Raw genomic sequence first — 18,039 nt, 5'->3', positions numbered from 1 at the left:
AAAATCAAGTTTTATCAAACTAGTTTTAAAAAAAAAAATCAAGTTTTATCAAACTAGTTTTTAAAAAAAATCAAGTTTTATCAAACTAGTTTTTAAAAAAAAATCAAGTTTTATCAAACTCCATCCATCCATCCATCTTCTTCCGCTTATCCGAGGTCGGGTCGCGGGGGCAGCAGCTTAAGCAGGGAAGCCCAGACTTCCCTCTCCCCAGCCACTTCGTCCAGCTCCTCCCGGGGGATCCCGAGGCGTTCCCAGGCCAGCCGGGAGAGATAGTCTTCCCAGCGTGTCCTGGGTCTTCCCCGTGGCCTCCTACCGGTCGGACGTGCCCGAAACACCTTCCTAGGGAGGCGTTCGGGTGGCATCCTGACCAGATGCCCGAACCACCTCATCTGGCTCCTCTCCATGTGGAGGAGCAGCGGCTTTACTTTGAGCTCCCCCCGAATGACAGAGCTTCTCACCCTATCTCTAAGGGAGAGCCCCGCCACTCGGCGGAGGAAACTCATTTCGGCCGCTTGTACCCGTGATCTTGTCCTTTCGGTCATGACCCAAAGCTCATGACCATAGGTGAGGATGGGAACGTAGATCGACCGGTAAATTGAGAGCTTTGCCTTCCGGCTCAGCTCCTTCTTCACCACAACGGATCGATACAGCGTCCGCATTACTGAAGACGCCGCACCGATTCGCCTGTCGATCTCACGATCAACTCTTCCCCCACTCGTGAACAAGACTCCGAGGTACTTGAACTCCTCCACTTGGGGCAAGATCTCCTCCCCAACCCGGAGATGGCACTCCACCCTTTTCCGGGAGAGAACCATGGACTCGGACTTGGAGGTGCTGATTCCCATCCCAGTCGCTTCACACTCGGCTGCGAACCGATCCAGTGAGAGCTGAAGATCTTGGCCGGAGGAAGCCATCAGGACCACATCATCTGCAAATAGCAGAGACCTAATCCTGCAGCCACCAAACCAGATCCCCTCAACACCCTGACTGCGCCTAGAAATTCTGTCCATAAAGGTTATGAACAGAATCGGTGACAAAGGGCAGCCTTGGCGGAGTCCAACCCTCACTGGAAACGTGTCCGACTTACTGCCGGCAATGCGGACCAAGCTCTGACACTGATTATACAGGGAGCGAACTGCCACAATAAGACAGTCCGTTACCCCATACTCTCTGAGCACTCCCCACAGGACTTCCCGGGGTACACGGTCGAATGCCTTCTCCAAGTCCACAAAGCACATGTAGACTGGTTGGGCAAACTCCCATGCACCCTCAAGGACCCTGCCGAGAGTATAGAGCTGGTCCACAGTTCCACGACCAGGACGAAAACCACACTGTTCCTCCTGAATCCGAGGTTCGACTATCCGGCGTAGCCTCCTCTCCAGTACACCTGAATAGACCTTACCGGGAAGGCTGAGGAGTGTGATCCCACGATAGTTGGAACACACCCTCCGGTTCCCCTTCTTAAAGAGAGGAACCACCACCCCGGTCTGCCAATCCAGAGGTACCGCCCCCGATGTCCACGCGATGTTGCAAAGTCTTGTCAACCAAGACAGCCCCACAACATCCAGAGCCTTAAGGAACTCCGGGCGGATCTCATCCACCCCCGGGGCCTTGCCACCAAGGAGCTTTTTAACTACCTCGGCAACCTCAGCCCCAGAAATAGGAGAGCCCACCACAGATTCCCCAGGCCCTGCTTCCTTATAGGAAGACGTGCTGGTAGGATTGAGGAGGTCTTCGAAGTATTCCCTCCACCGATCCACAACATCCGCAGTCGAAGTCAGCAGAGCACCATCCCCACCATACACGGTGTTGACACTGCACTGCTTCCCCTTCCTGAGGCGGCGGATGGTGGTCCAGAATTGCTTCGAAGCCGTCCGGAAGTCTTTTTCCATGGCCTCCCCGAACTCCTCCCATGTCCGAGTTTTTGCCTCCGCGACCGCTGAAGCCGCACACCGCTTGGCCTGTCGGTACCTGTCTGCTGCCTCAGGAGTCCCATGAGCCAAAAGAACCCGATAGGACTCCTTCTTCAGCCTGACGGCATCCCTCACCGCCGGCGTCCACCAACGGGTTCTAGGATTACCGCCACGACAGGCACCAACCACCTTGCGGCCACAGCTCCAATCGGCCGCCTCGACAATAGAGGTACGGAACATTGTCCACTCGGACTCAATGTCCAGCACCTCCCTCGTGACATGTTCAAAGTTCTTCCGGAGGTGGGAATTGAAACTCTCTCTGACAGGAGACTCTGCCAGACGTTCCCAGCAAACCCTCACAATGCGTTTGGGCCTGCCAGGTCTGTCCGGCATCCTCCCCCACCATCGCAGCCAACTCACCACCAGGTGGTGATCGGTAGAAAGCTCCGCCCCTCTCTTCACCCGAGTGTCCAACTAGTTTTATCAAACTAGTTTTTTTTAAAAAATCAAGTTTTATCAAACTAGTTTTTAAAAAAAAATCAAGTTTTATCAAACTAGTTTTTTAAAAAAATCAAGTTTGCCTCCTGATCATATCACATATTTTAACTATTTTTGTAATCATTAAATATATCAATATGATTGTTTATTGCAGTTATTTTAGATGGTATTATTTAGGGCTGCAACTAACAATTCATTTGATAATCGATTAATCTGTCGATTATTACTTCAATTAATCGATTAATAATCGGATAAAAGAGACAAACTACATTTCTATCCTTTCCAGTATTTTATTGGGGGAAAAAACAGCATACTGGCACCATACTTATTTTAATTATTGTTTCTCAGCTGTTTGTACATGTTGCAGTTTATAAATAAAGGTTTATAAAAAATAAAAATAAAAATAAATAAATAAATAAATTGCCTCTGCGCATGCGCATAGCATAGATCCAACGAATCGATGACTAAATTAATCGCCAACTATTTTTAGAATCGATTTTTATCTATTTAATCGATTAGTTGTTGCAGCCCTAGTATTATTATAAATCTTAACATTTATTTATATTTTTCAGTATATACAAGCTATAGTTTGCTGTCACCTAGCGACTAATATAGTTATGTATGCATAATTTTTATGTTTTATTTTATTTAGTAATTTTTTTAATTTAGCATTTAGGGCGTTTATATACTTAACTTCACCGAGAATTGGACACCAATTGTTTATCTATCGTTATCGTCATGCGGTGTTATTCTATACTACGAGGGGCTGGTTTTAGAGATGCCTTTATTTGTGCTTATGTATTTTATTCTTCTTTTTTTTCATCATATTTATGAGAATATCAAATGGTGTAACATACTTTTTCAACATCTAAATAATTATACTTAACTGCAAAAATAATACATTGAGTGACATACATATTCATTAGGTATTATTTTTAAATCTAATTTATTCCTTATTGAAATGCATACATACACACGATTAGTGTGTATGTTATCGCTACCTCTTGTGTACCAGTTAGCCTTTGGTATCATGTTCGTCCTTCGTTTTCGAAGATGACCAGGTGACTTCACGTTGATTTGTGTGTGCGAAGATGGCTGATGAGGCCAATCCTTGCGCGGAATGACCGGCTGCAGTGAGGGCAGGTTATGGCTGGGGGGTGGCTGGCAGAGAGGGAGGAACTGTCTCTGGTCTTGCGGAGCTGTCGCTTCTGTTCGGCTTCATGGATGCGTTTTTCCTCGAAGTCTGCAACACCATGCCAGACTGCAGAGCGCCAGTTTGAACGGTGTTGGGCATCGGCTTCCCATGTCTCTGGGTCCAGACCACAGCCCTTGAGACTGGCCTTCAAGGTGTCCTTAAAGCGTTTCCGCTGTCCGCCGCGTGAGCGCTTTCCATGGTGCAGTTCACCGTACAGGAGCATTTTTGGTAGGCGTTCATCGGACATGCGGCAGACATGGCCAGCCCATCTCAGCTGGAAACGCTTGAGGATGGCATAGATGCTATCCATCTCAGCCCTGAGGAGGACCTCGGTGTCTGGGATCTTGTCCTGCCACCTGATGTTGAGCAGCCTCCTGAGGGATCTCATGTGGAAGGCGTTAAGCTGTTTAGCATGCCGGCTGTATACAGTCCAGGTCTCACAGGCATACAGCAGGGCGGGTAGGACAACAGCACGGTAGACCTTAAGTTTGGTCCGTAGGCTAAGCCCTCTGCGCTCCCAGACAGAACTGCGGAGTCGGCCAAATACAGCACTTCCATGCGCAATCCTATGCATGACCTCCTCGTCGATGTTGCCCACGCGTGACAAGGTGCTACCCAGGTAGACAAACTTTTCAGCAGCTTTGAGGTTCTCACCATTTACGCTGACGAGGGGCTCAGCGTACGGGTCTCCAGGAGCAGTTTGATGCATAACAACTGTTTTCTTTGTACTGATGGTGAGTCCAAAGTCTGAGCATGCTGTGGCAAAGTTGTTCATGCTCCGTTGCATTTCCAGCTCGTTGGAAGCATTCAGGGCACAGTCGTCCGCAAAGAGAAAGTCGTGAACCTTGGTGGTCTGTACTTTTGTCTTTGCCTGGAGTCTTCGCAGATTAAACAGCTTGCCATCAGTGCGGTAGCGCAGGTCTATCCTCATGTCCCCAGACCGGAAAGCATCTGTCAGCATGGCTGAGAACATCATACTGAACAGAGTGGGTGCCAGAACACAGCCTTGTTTGACTCCATTTTCTACATGGAAAGGCTCAGATGATGCGCCGTTGTCTTGGACTTGTGCCTGCATTCCATCATGGAATTCACGGACCATGTTTATGAAGATGTTAGAGCAGCCAAACTTGGTCATGATCTTCCAGAGGCCCTCTCGGCTGACAGTGTCGAAGGCCTTGGTCAGATCTACAAAGGTTGAGTATAGAGTGACGTTCTGTTCTCTGCACGTCTCTTGGAGTTGGCAAGCGGCGAAGATCATGTCCACTGTACCACGACCCTGCCTGAATCCGCATTGGCTCTCCGGTAGGAGGTCTTTGTGTTCGAGATGTTACGTCAGGCGGTTTAGCAGAATTCTGGCCAGGATCTTTCCTGCTACCTCAATGCATACATACACATGAATAGTGTGTATGTTATCGCTACCTCTTGTGTACCAATTAGCCTTTGGTATAGTAGATTTGTGGCAACACTCTCTTATTGAACTCCAACATAAAGGTCACCAGCTCTACAGATACCATGACTGTTACAAAGATGTCATATGCCACCGGGTGTTTTTTTTACTTTCCAGAAAATGATTGTACATTGAAAGACATCGAAACAAATTTTCTTTTGTTTGATTATGATTCAATTCACTGCTGTTAGATATCACATGTTCTGCTAATCTAGATCTACTCAGTAAATTCTACTGCTAACTTAAATGAGAAAATATGTTTCCCTCCACACCCTCTAAAGGGCAACTTATCGACACTGATATACAATATGTTTTCGTTGCAGTTGGACCGGAAACTCTAATGGCTTATGGGCCACCGTTGGCCGTGGAGGGACAATCTGTAAACTTCTCCTGCTCCGCCGTGTCGGTGCCCGCCAGCCACTTCTACTGGTTGTACAATGGCTCCATTGTGGCCAATAGCTCCATGTTTGTGTCAAGTTCTCTATCTTTGAATATGAGTGGAAATTACACCTGCATGGCCCAAAACCCGGTGTCGAAAATGAACAGCACCAAGTCCCTGACGCTCACGGTCAAAGGTGAGAATCCAGGATTGCTCCATCATTCCTGCACTAACCTTTTTGAAATGTTTTATTTGAATGCATGTCGTTTATCTTCTTAAAAAGTATTTTAAAGTGAAATTGTCTTTGCACTGACCTGATCACTGACAGTGTAACAACCCGCGTCGACTTTCAGCTCTCCATTCATGTTTAAAGGGGATCTGCACATTCACAATCCTTATGTAAGACAAGAACACATTTATATTGTTCTTTTTTTATGCATTCTAACTCGTAAATAAACAGTAGCAAACGTCAGCTAACAATGCAGCCAATGTAAGTCGCTCTATTCCGCCTATACAGCGCTCCAAAAAACATCCAAACACCTCCACCGATGTCGTATATGCTGTAAGTATACACTATACTTGCCAACCTTGAGACCTCCGATTTCGGGAGGTGGGGGGTGGGTGGGGGGGCGTGGTTAAGATATATATATATATAAGAAATACTTGACTTTCAGTGAATTCTAGCTATATACCGTATTTTCCGCACCATAAGGCGCCCTGGGTTATAAGCCGCGCCTTCAATGAACGGCATATTTCAAAACTTTGTCCACCTATAAGCCGCCCCGTGTTATAAGCCGCATCTAACTGCGCTAAAGGAATGTCAAAAAAACAGTCAGATAGGTCAGTCAAACTTTAATAATATATTAAAAACCAGCGTGATGTGGGCGCGCATGGAGTCGTATATCAACATGGACGGAGCTGCGTGAAAAAAGCCACCCGGCCTCTTCGCGTAAACTTACCTTAACCACTCGCTCATCTTTTCTTCATCCATCCATCCTTTCGAGTTAGCTTTTATGATGACGCCGGCTGGAAAGGTCTCTTTTGGCAAGGTCTTCCTTTTGAATATCACCATGGGTGGAAGTTTCTGGCCATTAGCATGGTAAGCTAGAACCACAGTGAAGGATGACTTCTCATTCCCTGTGGTGCGAATATTCACCGTACGTGCTCCCGTTGTATCCACAGTGCGGTTCACAGGAATATCAAAAGTCAGTGGAACCTCGTCCATGTTGATAATGTTCTCTGGCCGGATCTTTTTTTCAGCTATCTTGTTTTTACAATATGCACGGAAAGTAGCCAGCTTTTCTTGAAAGTCTTTAGGCAGTTGCTGTGAAATAGTAGTCCGTGTGCGGATGGAGAGATTGCGTCTTGGAAACCTGTCGCTTAGTAGGAGCCATTTTGTGGTCTTTACAGATGTAAACACACAAAGGAAATGAAACGTAATATCCGCGCGCTTCTTCTTCTTCTACGCGGGCGGGTGGTTGCTTACAGTAGAAGAAGAAGCGCTTCCTGTTCTATGGGGGCGGGTGCTTACCTTGGCGGTTGCTTGCGTAGAAGAAGAAGCACTTCCTCTTCTACGGGGAAAAAAGATGGCGGCTGTTTACCGTAGTTGCGAGACCGAAACTTTATGAAAATGAATCTTAATATTAATCCATATATAAAGCGCACCGGGTTATAAGCCGCACTGTCAGCTTTTGAGTAAATTTGTGGTTTTTAGGTGCGGCTAATAGTGCGGAAAATACGGTGTATATATATATATATATATTTTTTTTTTTTTATTACATACATATATATATATATATATATATATATATATATATATATGTATATATATATATATATATATATATATATATATATATATATATATATATATATATAAATAAATAAAAGAAATACTTGAATTTCAGTGATCATTTATTTACACATATACACACACATAACACTCGTCTACTCATTGTTGAGTTAAGGATTGAATTGTCCATCCTTGTTCTATTCTCTGTCACTATTTCAGAACACACACATTATACAAATATACATTATAAAGTCAATAAGAAAATGGGAGCTCTAATTAGGGAGTCTGAATTAGGATCAGAAGTTCCTATATAAACAGTGCGCACTCACGTCGCCATTTTGTATTGATTACTGCAGCTGTGCACTGGATTCATTCACAAATACAAACTACAACTCACAAACACTTTAGAGTTAGGCTCCACCATCAGAATGTGTACTTAAACTTATAAAGATCACATGGATATTATTCAGTGAGTTGATTCACCAAAACTAACCTGTTATACAGGAGGAAAAAGCACACAGGATGTTTCAATTGTTCACAGACTGGTCGCGCTCATCAGAATGACAAGACACTTCCGGTCTGCAGGTGATAGCATTCAATTGGGAAAAAACGCCCTACTGCCCCCTACTGACCAATGTGAATACTGATAAATGTGTAATGACAGCTCCAAAAACGAATTCAAACCACAAAATAAAATAAATAAATCAACACAAAAATGTGACACATTATGGGTGGGTCACATATGCATGTACAGTAGATGGCAGTATTGTCCTGTTTAAGAGTGTCACAACATTGCTGTTTACGGCAGACGAACTGCTTTACGGTAGACGCTGTTGTTGTGTGTTGTCAACACGTCACTCAGGTCCGCATGCAGCTGGAGGGGGCGTGGCCTCCAGCTCCGCCTGAATTTCGGGAGATTTTCGGGAGAAAATTTGTCCCGGGAGGTTTTCGGGAGAGGCGCTGAATTTCGGGAGTCTCCCGGAAAATCCGGGAGTGTTGGCAAGTATGGTATATACAGTCGCGATCAAAAGTTGACATACACTTGTAAAGAACATAATGTCATGGCTGTCTTGAGTTTCCAATCATTTCTACAACTCTTATTTTTTTGTGATAGAGTGATTGGAGCACATACTTGTTGGTCACAAAAAAACATTCATGAAGTTTGGTTCTTTTATGAATTTATTATGGGTCTACTGAAAATGTGCTGGGTCAAAAGTATACATACAGCAATGTTAATATTTGCTTACATGTCCCTTGGCAAGTTTACCTGCAATAAGGTGCTTTTGGTAGACATCCACAAGCTTCTGGTTGAGTTTTTGACCACTCCTCTTGACAACATTGGTGCAGTTCAGTTAAATGCATACCTGCCAACTACTCCGGTTTTCCCGTAATTAGTACGGTTTTCATCAACCTATTCCGGGTTACGGTTGCAGTGATAAAAAATACGGTTTTTCATTAATTAAAAAAAAAAATTTTTTTTAAGTTTTATTCACGAAATCGCGTAACAACAATGACAATCGACACTGCTTCCCGTAACTTCCTATCGAGCCATTCCGAATGCCATGCGCGAGGCTATTTATAGCACCGCTGCCAAGCACGAGGCACCAGTTGCCATTGTTTCCAAACGAGCGAACGATCATGGAATCAGCCGGAGAAAAATCGCAAACGAGTCTTAAACCGAAAAGAAAACTGCAGTCATTCCGTGAAGAATATTCAAAAGCCTATCCGGGAATAATTATCCGTTCCAAAAAGGGTGAAAACTACGCGAATTGCACCTTGTGCAGACAAGATTTTTCGATCGGACACGGAGGAATTAGCGATGTAAAAGACCACGTTGGGACAAAAAAACACAAGTCTAATGCCGTTGCTAGCGATACAAGTGGAAAACTTCCAACGTTTTTCGGATTTTAGCCACAAAAAGGTAATGACACCAATGTTATCTATTGGAATTGTTTAGTACTGTTATACTGTTAAAAGTGTTTATACTATTTATGCTTTCAAGTCCAAGTTGAAGAAATCTTGTTAAATGTTGACAGCATAACTACCAAAATACAGAAGTATGTCCTTAATATTTTTGCAGTGCTATTTCTGTTGAAAAGTTAAAATGATTACATTAGAGATGTGATGTGCCACTTTTCAAGTGTCTGATGGCTTCAATTAATTTTCATTCATTTTTCATATTTTGAATTCTTTTGAAAGGCTTACAAAAAAACTACATTTGAATTGTAATTCCATGCTATTGACAGGACTATTAATTTTAATGAAGTTAGCTTACCATGTTTACAGTATGATAATTGTGATAGAAATGTGAATTTTAGGCACAGAATATTTTTTACAATTGAACAAGGCAGTAGATTATACAAGCTTGGACAGAAAGTTAATAATGACACCAATTTTTTTTTTAATGGAATTGTTTAGTACTGTTTTACCATTTGTTTACTGTAAAAAGTGTTTATACTTTCAATGAACAAATTGAAGTCTTGTGAAAGGTTGACAGGATAACTGGCATTAACTGTCAAAATAATTTCAAACTATTGAAGTTAGCTTACAGAATAAACATGTCAATCAACCCATATGATTTTTGCTGTAATATTTTTGTTTTGAAAAGTCACTGTGACTGATAGAAAAGTGATGGTTTTAGCAACATTTTAACCTGTCTGAATGCTAATAATCATTTTGCGTCGGGGGGGCGAAGCCTGAACCCCCCACCAGGACTTTGTCCTGGACCTACCGGGGCCTGTGGCCCCTGGACCCTGGCTACTAGGTTTTTCTGATTTCAAAAGTTGGCAGGTATGTAAATGTGTTGGTTTTCTGACATGGACTTGTTTCTTCAGCATTGTCCACACGTTTAAGTCAGGACTTTGGGAAGGCCATTCTAAAACCTTCATTCTAGCCTGATTTAGCCATTCCTTTACCACTTTTGACGTGTGTTTGGGGTCATTGTTCCAACAGGACAAACTTCATGAATGTTTTCTGTGATCAACAAGTATGTGCTCCAATCACTCTATCACGAAGAAATAAGAGTTATAGAAAGTATTGGAAACTCAAGACAGCCATGACATTCTGTTCTTTACAAGTGTATGCAAACTTTTGATCGCGACTGTATGTAATGTAGTTACAGGCACATTCATAATAACTAGATATGTCCGATAATGGCTTTTTTGCCGATATCCGATATTCCGGTATTGTCCAAGTCTTAATTACCGATTCCGATATCCAGTGTTGGGTTAGTTACTGAAAACCAGTAACTAGTTACAGTTACTAGTTACTTTATTTCAAAAGTAACTCAGTTACTAACTCAGTTACTTACACCAAAAAGTAATGCGTTACTGTGAAAAGTAACTATTTAGTTACATCTTTTTTTCTTCTTTTTTTTTTAAAGCTCCCATTAATGCCCTTTTTGCCTTCATTTCAGTACTGTTATTGCACTGGAGAATAATACAATCTATTGATCAACTTGACATACATTTTTATTTTCCTTTTAACATAATGAATGAAAAACAGTGCAACCTAAAAAGGCATTCCTCCTTTCTTTAAACTTGGACCAATGACCATGAATAAAAAACAAGTTTAAGTGCAACATAAGAAGAAACATCATCTTCCTTGAAACATAGGTAGTGAAATAAAGGCTGACATCTGGAGTGATGCTGCTGTCTTCCACACTTGGAGCCATGGATTGTAGAATCCTTGTTTTCAGTGGCAGGATCATTGACACAGATGGTGAAGTTTCAGTGCTCAGTAGAGATGGAACACTTTTAAGGGGTTTAAGCACCTGGAGGACCTCCTCTGCCACTCTCACATCATCATCAGACAGGGTGACATTTGTCTTCAGGGTGTTGTGGGTCAATGCAGAGTATATAGCTGCCTGCTGCTCCAACATATCATAAGTGGAGTTCCACCTCGTTGGGACATCATGTATGAGCAGGCAGCTTTAGCATTTCTTGCTTTGTCTTAAGCACATGAGCAGCTGTTGTGCTTGGGTGGAAGTAGGAAACCTTCCTGATCCTCCCAAAGAGGCGCTCCATCCTATTGACTGAGATTCCCTTCTGTGATGCCAAATTCACTACATGTGCAAAGCACCTATCTGTGGTCCCAGTCCTGCCTCATTCTCTGTAATTATTTGATTTTTGGCATTATCACGTGTGACTGGGATATCTTTATCTTCCATTCCTCCACTGCTTGTGTCAGCACCTGCGCAAGGTGACTCTCGTAGAGGGGGCGTGTCTTCTCATCTCCCAGTCTGCTGTGATGAAGTGAGCGCTTATAGTTCCGCTGGACGTCCACCCGTCTGTCATGAGCGCAACAGATGATGCTCGGGATAGTTTTTTCTTCTCCTGCTCATAAAGATCTGGCACAATCTTATTGCTGAAGTGGGTGCGCGACGGGATGTCGTAATGTGGTTCAAGCACGTTCAGCATGTGTTTAAAACCCTCGTTTTGCACAACCGAATCTGCACTTGTAAACACACCGATTCAATGGCGCTGGGCGTTCAAGCTCCTCCGTTACTCCGCTCGCCATGACCACGCTGTGTGTGGACTGAACGTGACAACAACTTCTTTTTTTTCACTTGTATGCCTCCCCACACACACACACACACACACACACACATAGACCGCGCCTCTTTTCTTCTCTCCGGCTTGTGACAGAGGAAGATTCAGAAGAACGACACCGCAGCGCTTCTGTTTCTAGCCGATACTACATCAAAAGTAACGTAAAATAACGCAGTAACGCATCATGTAGTAACGGTAACTAAATTACTGAATAAAAAAAATAACGCGTTAGATTACTAGTTACCGCCGAAACTAACGGCGTTACAGTAAGTTAGTCCCAACACTGCCGATATCAACCGATACCGATATATACAGTCTTGGAATTAACACATTATTATGTCTAATTTTGTTGTGATGCCCCGCTGGATTTCCAAAATAAATCAACTCAAGTTATGGAAAAAACGCAGAACATAAGGATGAAAAACATTTTTTTTTAACAGTATTTTCTAAGAAATTATCCAAAACCAGTGAAGTTGGCATATTGTGTAACTTGTGAATAAAAACAGAATACAATGATTTGCAAATCCTTTTCAACTTATATTCAATTGAATAGACTGCAAAGACAAGATATTTAATGTTCAAACTGAGAAACTTGTTTTTCTTTTTGCAAATAACCATTAGAATTTAATGGCAGCAACACATTGCAAAAAAGTTAGCACAGGGACATTTTTACCACTGTGTTACATGGCCTTTCCTTTTAACAACACCCAGTAAACCTTTGGGAACTGAGGAGACACATTTTTGAAGCTTTTCAGGTGGAATTCTTTCCCATTCTTGCTTGATGTACAGCTTAAGTTGTTCAACAGTCCGGGGGTCTCCGTTGTGCTATTTTAGGCTTCATAATGCGCCACACATTTTCAATGGGGGACAGGTCTGGACTACAGGCAGGCCAGTCTAGTACCCGCACTCTTTTACTATGAAGCCACGTTGATGTAACACGTGGCTTGGCATTGTCTTGCTGAAATAAGCAGGGGCGTCCATGGTAACGTTGCTTGGATGGCAACATATGTTGCTCCAAAACCTGTATGTACCTTTCAGCATTAATGGTGCCTTCACAGATGTGTAAGTTACCCATGTCTTGGGCACTAATACACCCCCATACCATCACACATGCTGGCTTTTACACTTTGCGCCTATAACAATCCGGATGGGTCTTTTCCTCTTTGTTCCGGAGGACACGACGTCCGCAGTTTCCAAAAACAATTTGAAATGTGGACTCGTCAGACCACAGAACACTTTTCCACTTTGCATGAGTCCATCTTGGATGAGCTCGGGCCCAGCAAAGCCGGCGGCGTTTCTGGGTGTTGTTGATAAATGGCTTTCGCTTTGCATAGTAGAGTTTTAACTTGCACTTACAGATGTAGCGACAAACTGTAGTTACTGTGGTTTTCTGAAGTGTTCCTGAGCCCATGTGGTGATATCCTTTACACACTGATGTCTGTTTTGGATGCAGTATTGCCTGAGGGATCGAAGGTCCGTACTATCATCGCTTACGTGCAGTGATTTCTCCAGATTCCCTGAACCTTTTGATGATATTACAGACCTTAGATGGTCATTTCCCTAAATTCCTTGCAATAGCTCATTGAGAAATGTTGTTCTTAAACTGTTGGACAATTTGCTCACACATTTGTTCACAAAGTGGTGACCCTCACCTTATCCTTGTTCATGGAATCTACTTTTATACCCAATCATGGCACCCACCCGTTCCCAATTAGCCTGTTCACCTGTGGGATGTTCCAAAAAAGTGTTTGATGAGCATTCCTCAACTTTCTCTATCTTTTTTGCCACTTGTGCCAGCTTTTTTGAAACACGTTGGAGGCATCAAATTCCAAATGAGCTAATATTTGCAAAAAAATAAGACATTTTTCCATTTCGAACATTAAGTATCTTGTCTTTGCAGTCTATTCAATTGAATATAGGTTGAAAAGGATTTGCAAATCATTGTATTCTGTTTTTATTTACCATTTACCAGAGGTGGGACCAAGTCATTGTTTTGCAAGTCACAAGTAAGTCTCAAGTCTTTGCCCTCAAGTCCGAGTCAAGTCCCGAGTCAAGACAGGCAAGCCCCGAGTCAAGTCCAAAGTCAAGACTGGAAAGTCTCATGTCAAGTCCTAAGTCCTGCATTTTGAGTTTCGAGTCCTTTCAAGTCCTTTTAACCACAGACTAATATATTAACACAGATTGTGTATGCTTTTCAAACGCTGTATTTATTTATTAAAACAAGTGCATTTTAAATTGCAGGAAAGAAAATTGTGCTGACATTGCACTTTATAATAGCACTATTAACCAGTCATTTTAAACATTAACTCATTCCTTTACAGAACAAACACATTGAAAAATAAAGTGCAAATGTACTTATTTGTACAAAAGTGTTAACATTGAAAAAACATGACATATACGTGAACATAACAAAAAAGTTGTACTTTTTATATGTCAGGGCCCTATGCTGCATTGCATTTGCAAAAGACCAAATTAGCCAAGAGTCTGTCAGTCATTTGTGCACGATGGGGGCGTAGTATGATGCCACCATGGCTGAAAACTCGCTCCACTGGAGCACTGGAGGCAGGCACTGCCAAGACTCTCATGGCCACTCGGAACAGTGAAGGAAGAGTCTTCATGTTCAATGCCCAGAACAAAGGGGGGGAGAGAGTTGTTTTGGGTTGGTGCACTACTTGTAAGTGTATCTTGTGTTTTTTATGTTGATTTAATTATAAAAAGAAAAGAAAAAAAAATTATTTCTTGTGCGGCCCGATACCAATCGATCCACGGACCAGTACCGGGCCGCGGCCCGGTGGTTGGGGACCACTGAGGTAAACAACCAACAGTATGTCAGAAAGCTAGCTAAAACGGTACACATATTCATAATATAGTATACATTTTAACTGACCTTTATTTTACTATTTTTGTCTTTTTTTAGGTGGCTAAAATACGCGGTGCTGCTGACCGCCGTCTAACGTTACGTGTGATATATTGACTAACGTAACCCCGCTTAAAAAAAATCACTGAACAAAAAGTATGAATAAGGTAGTGAACTGCAACAGATTCCCGTGTTTGCAATAACGTTATAACGTTAGCAGTGAGTTTACAGCCTCACTGATTTAACTACACAGCAAATAAAAGTCACGTTACTTAGCCAATAAACGTTATCTTACATTCAAAACTTACCGTTCTTTGTGCAACTTCAAATGCCGGACGAAGTTGGAAGTTGTTGCCTCTCCATCAGTAATTTTGGAACCGCATGTGTTGCATACTGCAAACCGTTTTGTGTTGACCACCTCGTAATTTTTATACCCAAACGAAAGTATTTTAGGTATCATTTTTTGTTCACTGGCGTGTGGTTTGGACATGTCTTCTTCGTTGGTTGTCCTGCAATTTGATTGGATGAATGCTGTGTGATGAAAACAAAGTAGATCTAATTTGATTGGCTGTTGTACTGAGAGCACACCAGCTGACACACGCAACGCTGATAGACAAGTACACAATGAAAAATACGGAGCGCTCCCGAATAACTTTTTCATCTTTGGCTTTTGGGGAAAGTAGCAAGTCATGTCAAGTCATGTCAATTCAAAAGGCTCAAGTCCAAGTGAAGTCACAAGTCATTGATGTTAAAGTCTAAGTCGAGTTGCAAGTCTTTTTACATTTTGTCAAGTCGAGTCTAAAGTCATCAAATTCATGACTCGAGTCTGACTCGAGTCCAAGTCATGTGACTCGAGTCCACACCTCTGCCATTTACACAATGTGCCAACTTCACTGGTTTTGGGGTTAGTATATTAGGACCACGATGTAATTTTGGAGTGAACTCCAACTGTGCTTTGTCATCCTCAGAGGCCATCAAGTCGGTGATGGTGATGAACGACACGATTCCCATCGACGGCAACAACTTCACGCTCACCTGCGTAGTGGACGGCCATTACGACTCCATACAGTGGAAGAAGAACGGCACGTACGTCGGAACGAACATGTCCACCGCCAACCACACTTACCACCACATGGTGGACAACCGGTTTATCTTCACCCCGTTGGTGCGCCACGACGACGGCGAGTACAAGTGTGTCGCCAGCAACCTGGTTGGTGCTCACAAAAGTCCCCCGTACGAGATCCTGGTGAACTGTGAGTACTGAAGAAACTGACCGAACAAATTGTAGTACTAAGCCTGTTACCTAGCACCTGGTAGGGACTCTACCCATTCTAGCGTCAGCCTGGCTCTGGACTCCACTTTGCTGCAGTGCCTGGCTTTTGTGCTGCCCTCAGTCTCCTCTCAAGTAAAATTAATCTACGTACTACCTAACAACAAAAAGTAAACACAGTCAGGTACTCATTCGAAGTGGAAATCAAACGAGAACCGAGTGTAGCTTTGTTCTGGACAAGTATTGTACGCCACAGTTTCCACTTTTTTGCCCTCAGTCTCCTTTCAAGTCAAATTAATCTACGTACTACCTAACAACAAAAAGTAAACACAGTCAGGTACTCATTTGAAGTGGAAATCAAATTAGAACCGAGTGCAGCTTTGTTCTGGACAAGTATTGTACACCACAGTTTCCACTTTTTTGCCCTCAGTCTCCTTTCAAGTAAAATTAATCTACGTACTACCTAACAACAAAAAGTAAACACAGTCAGGTACTCATTTGAAGTGGAAATCAAACGAGAACCAAGTGCAGCTTTGTTCTGGACAAGTATTGTACGCCACAGTCTCCACTTTTCTGCCCTCAGTCTCCTTTCAAGTAAAATTAATCTACGTACTACCTAACAACAAAAAGTAAACACAGTCAGGTACTCATTTGAAGTGGAAATCAAACGAGAACCGAGTGCAGCTTTGTTTTGTACAAGTATTGTACGCTACAGTCTCCACTTTTCTGCCCTCAGTCTCCTTTCAAGTCAAATTAATCTACGTACTACCTAACAACAAAAAGTAAACACAGTCAGGTACTCATTTGAAGTGGAAATCAAACGAGAACCGAGTGCAGCTTTGTTTTGTACAAGTATTGTACGCTACAGTCTCCACTTTTCTGCCCTCAGTCTCCTTTCAAGTCAAATTAATCTACGTACTACCTAACAACAAAAAGTAAACACAGTCAGGTACTCATTTGAAGTGGAAATCAAACGAGAACCGAGTGAAGCTGTGTTCTGGACAAGTATTGTACGCCACAGTCTCCACTTTTCTGCCCTCAGTCTCCTTTCAAGTAAAATTAATCTACGTACTACCTAACAACAAAAAGTAAACACAGTCAGGTACTCATTTGAAGTGGAAATCAAACGAGAACCGAGTGCAGCATTGTTCTGGACAAGTATTGTACGCCACAGTCTCCACTTTTTTGCCCTCAGTCTCCTTTCAAGTCAAATTAATCTACGTACTACCTAACAACAAAAAGTAAACACAGTCAGGTACTCATTTGAAGTGGAAATCAAATTAGAACCGAGTGCAGCTTTGTTCTGGACAAGTATTGTACACCACAGTTTCCACTTTTTTGCCCTCAGTCTCCTTTCAAGTAAAATTAATCTACGTACTACCTAACAACAAAAAGTAAACACAGTCAGGTACTCATTTGAAGTGGAAATCAAACGAGAACCAAGTGCAGCTTTGTTCTGGACAAGTATTGTACGCCACAGTCTCCACTTTTCTGCCCTCAGTCTCCTTTCAAGTAAAATTAATCTACGTACTACCTAACAACAAAAAGTAAACACAGTCAGGTACTCATTTGAAGTGGAAATCAAACGAGAACCGAGTGCAGCTTTGTTTTGTACAAGTATTGTACGCTACAGTCTCCACTTTTCTGCCCTCAGTCTCCTTTCAAGTCAAATTAATCTACGTACTACCTAACAACAAAAAGTAAACACAGTCAGGTACTCATTTGAAGTGGAAATCAAACGAGAACCGAGTGCAGCTTTGTTTTGTACAAGTATTGTACGCTACAGTCTCCACTTTTCTGCCCTCAGTCTCCTTTCAAGTCAAATTAATCTACGTACTACCTAACAACAAAAAGTAAACACAGTCAGGTACTCATTTGAAGTGGAAATCAAACGAGAACCGAGTGAAGCTGTGTTCTGGACAAGTATTGTACGCCACAGTCTCCACTTTTCTGCCCTCAGTCTCCTTTCAAGTAAAATTAATCTACGTACTACCTAACAACAAAAAGTAAACACAGTCAGGTACTCATTTGAAGTGGAAATCAAACGAGAACCGAGTGCAGCATTGTTCTGGACAGGTATTGTACGCCACAGTTTCCACTTTTTTGCCCTCAGTCTCCTTTCAAGTAAAATTAATCTA

The 18,039-nt window shown here is 42.6% G+C and overlaps 1 protein-coding gene across 1 annotated transcript in view; it reads left to right on the top strand.

The window, feature by feature from the left end:
- Nucleotides 1-18,039, top strand: part of LOC133594517 (cell adhesion molecule CEACAM5) — a 63,167-nt gene that overhangs the window by 40,250 nt on the left and 4,878 nt on the right. The window contains exons 10-11 of the mRNA XM_061947329.2: nucleotides 5,377-5,628; nucleotides 15,600-15,884. Of these exons, the coding sequence (XP_061803313.1) occupies nucleotides 5,377-5,628; nucleotides 15,600-15,884 (537 nt within the window). The remainder of the gene's footprint in view (nucleotides 1-5,376; nucleotides 5,629-15,599; nucleotides 15,885-18,039) is intronic.

The sequence above is a fragment of the Nerophis lumbriciformis genome, linkage group LG04 (assembly GCF_033978685.3).
Source record: "Nerophis lumbriciformis linkage group LG04, RoL_Nlum_v2.1, whole genome shotgun sequence".
NCBI lineage: Eukaryota > Metazoa > Chordata > Actinopteri > Syngnathiformes > Syngnathidae > Nerophis > Nerophis lumbriciformis.
The sequence above is the reverse complement of the archived record's forward strand: the minus strand, read 5'-3'. Positions and strand labels throughout refer to the sequence as shown.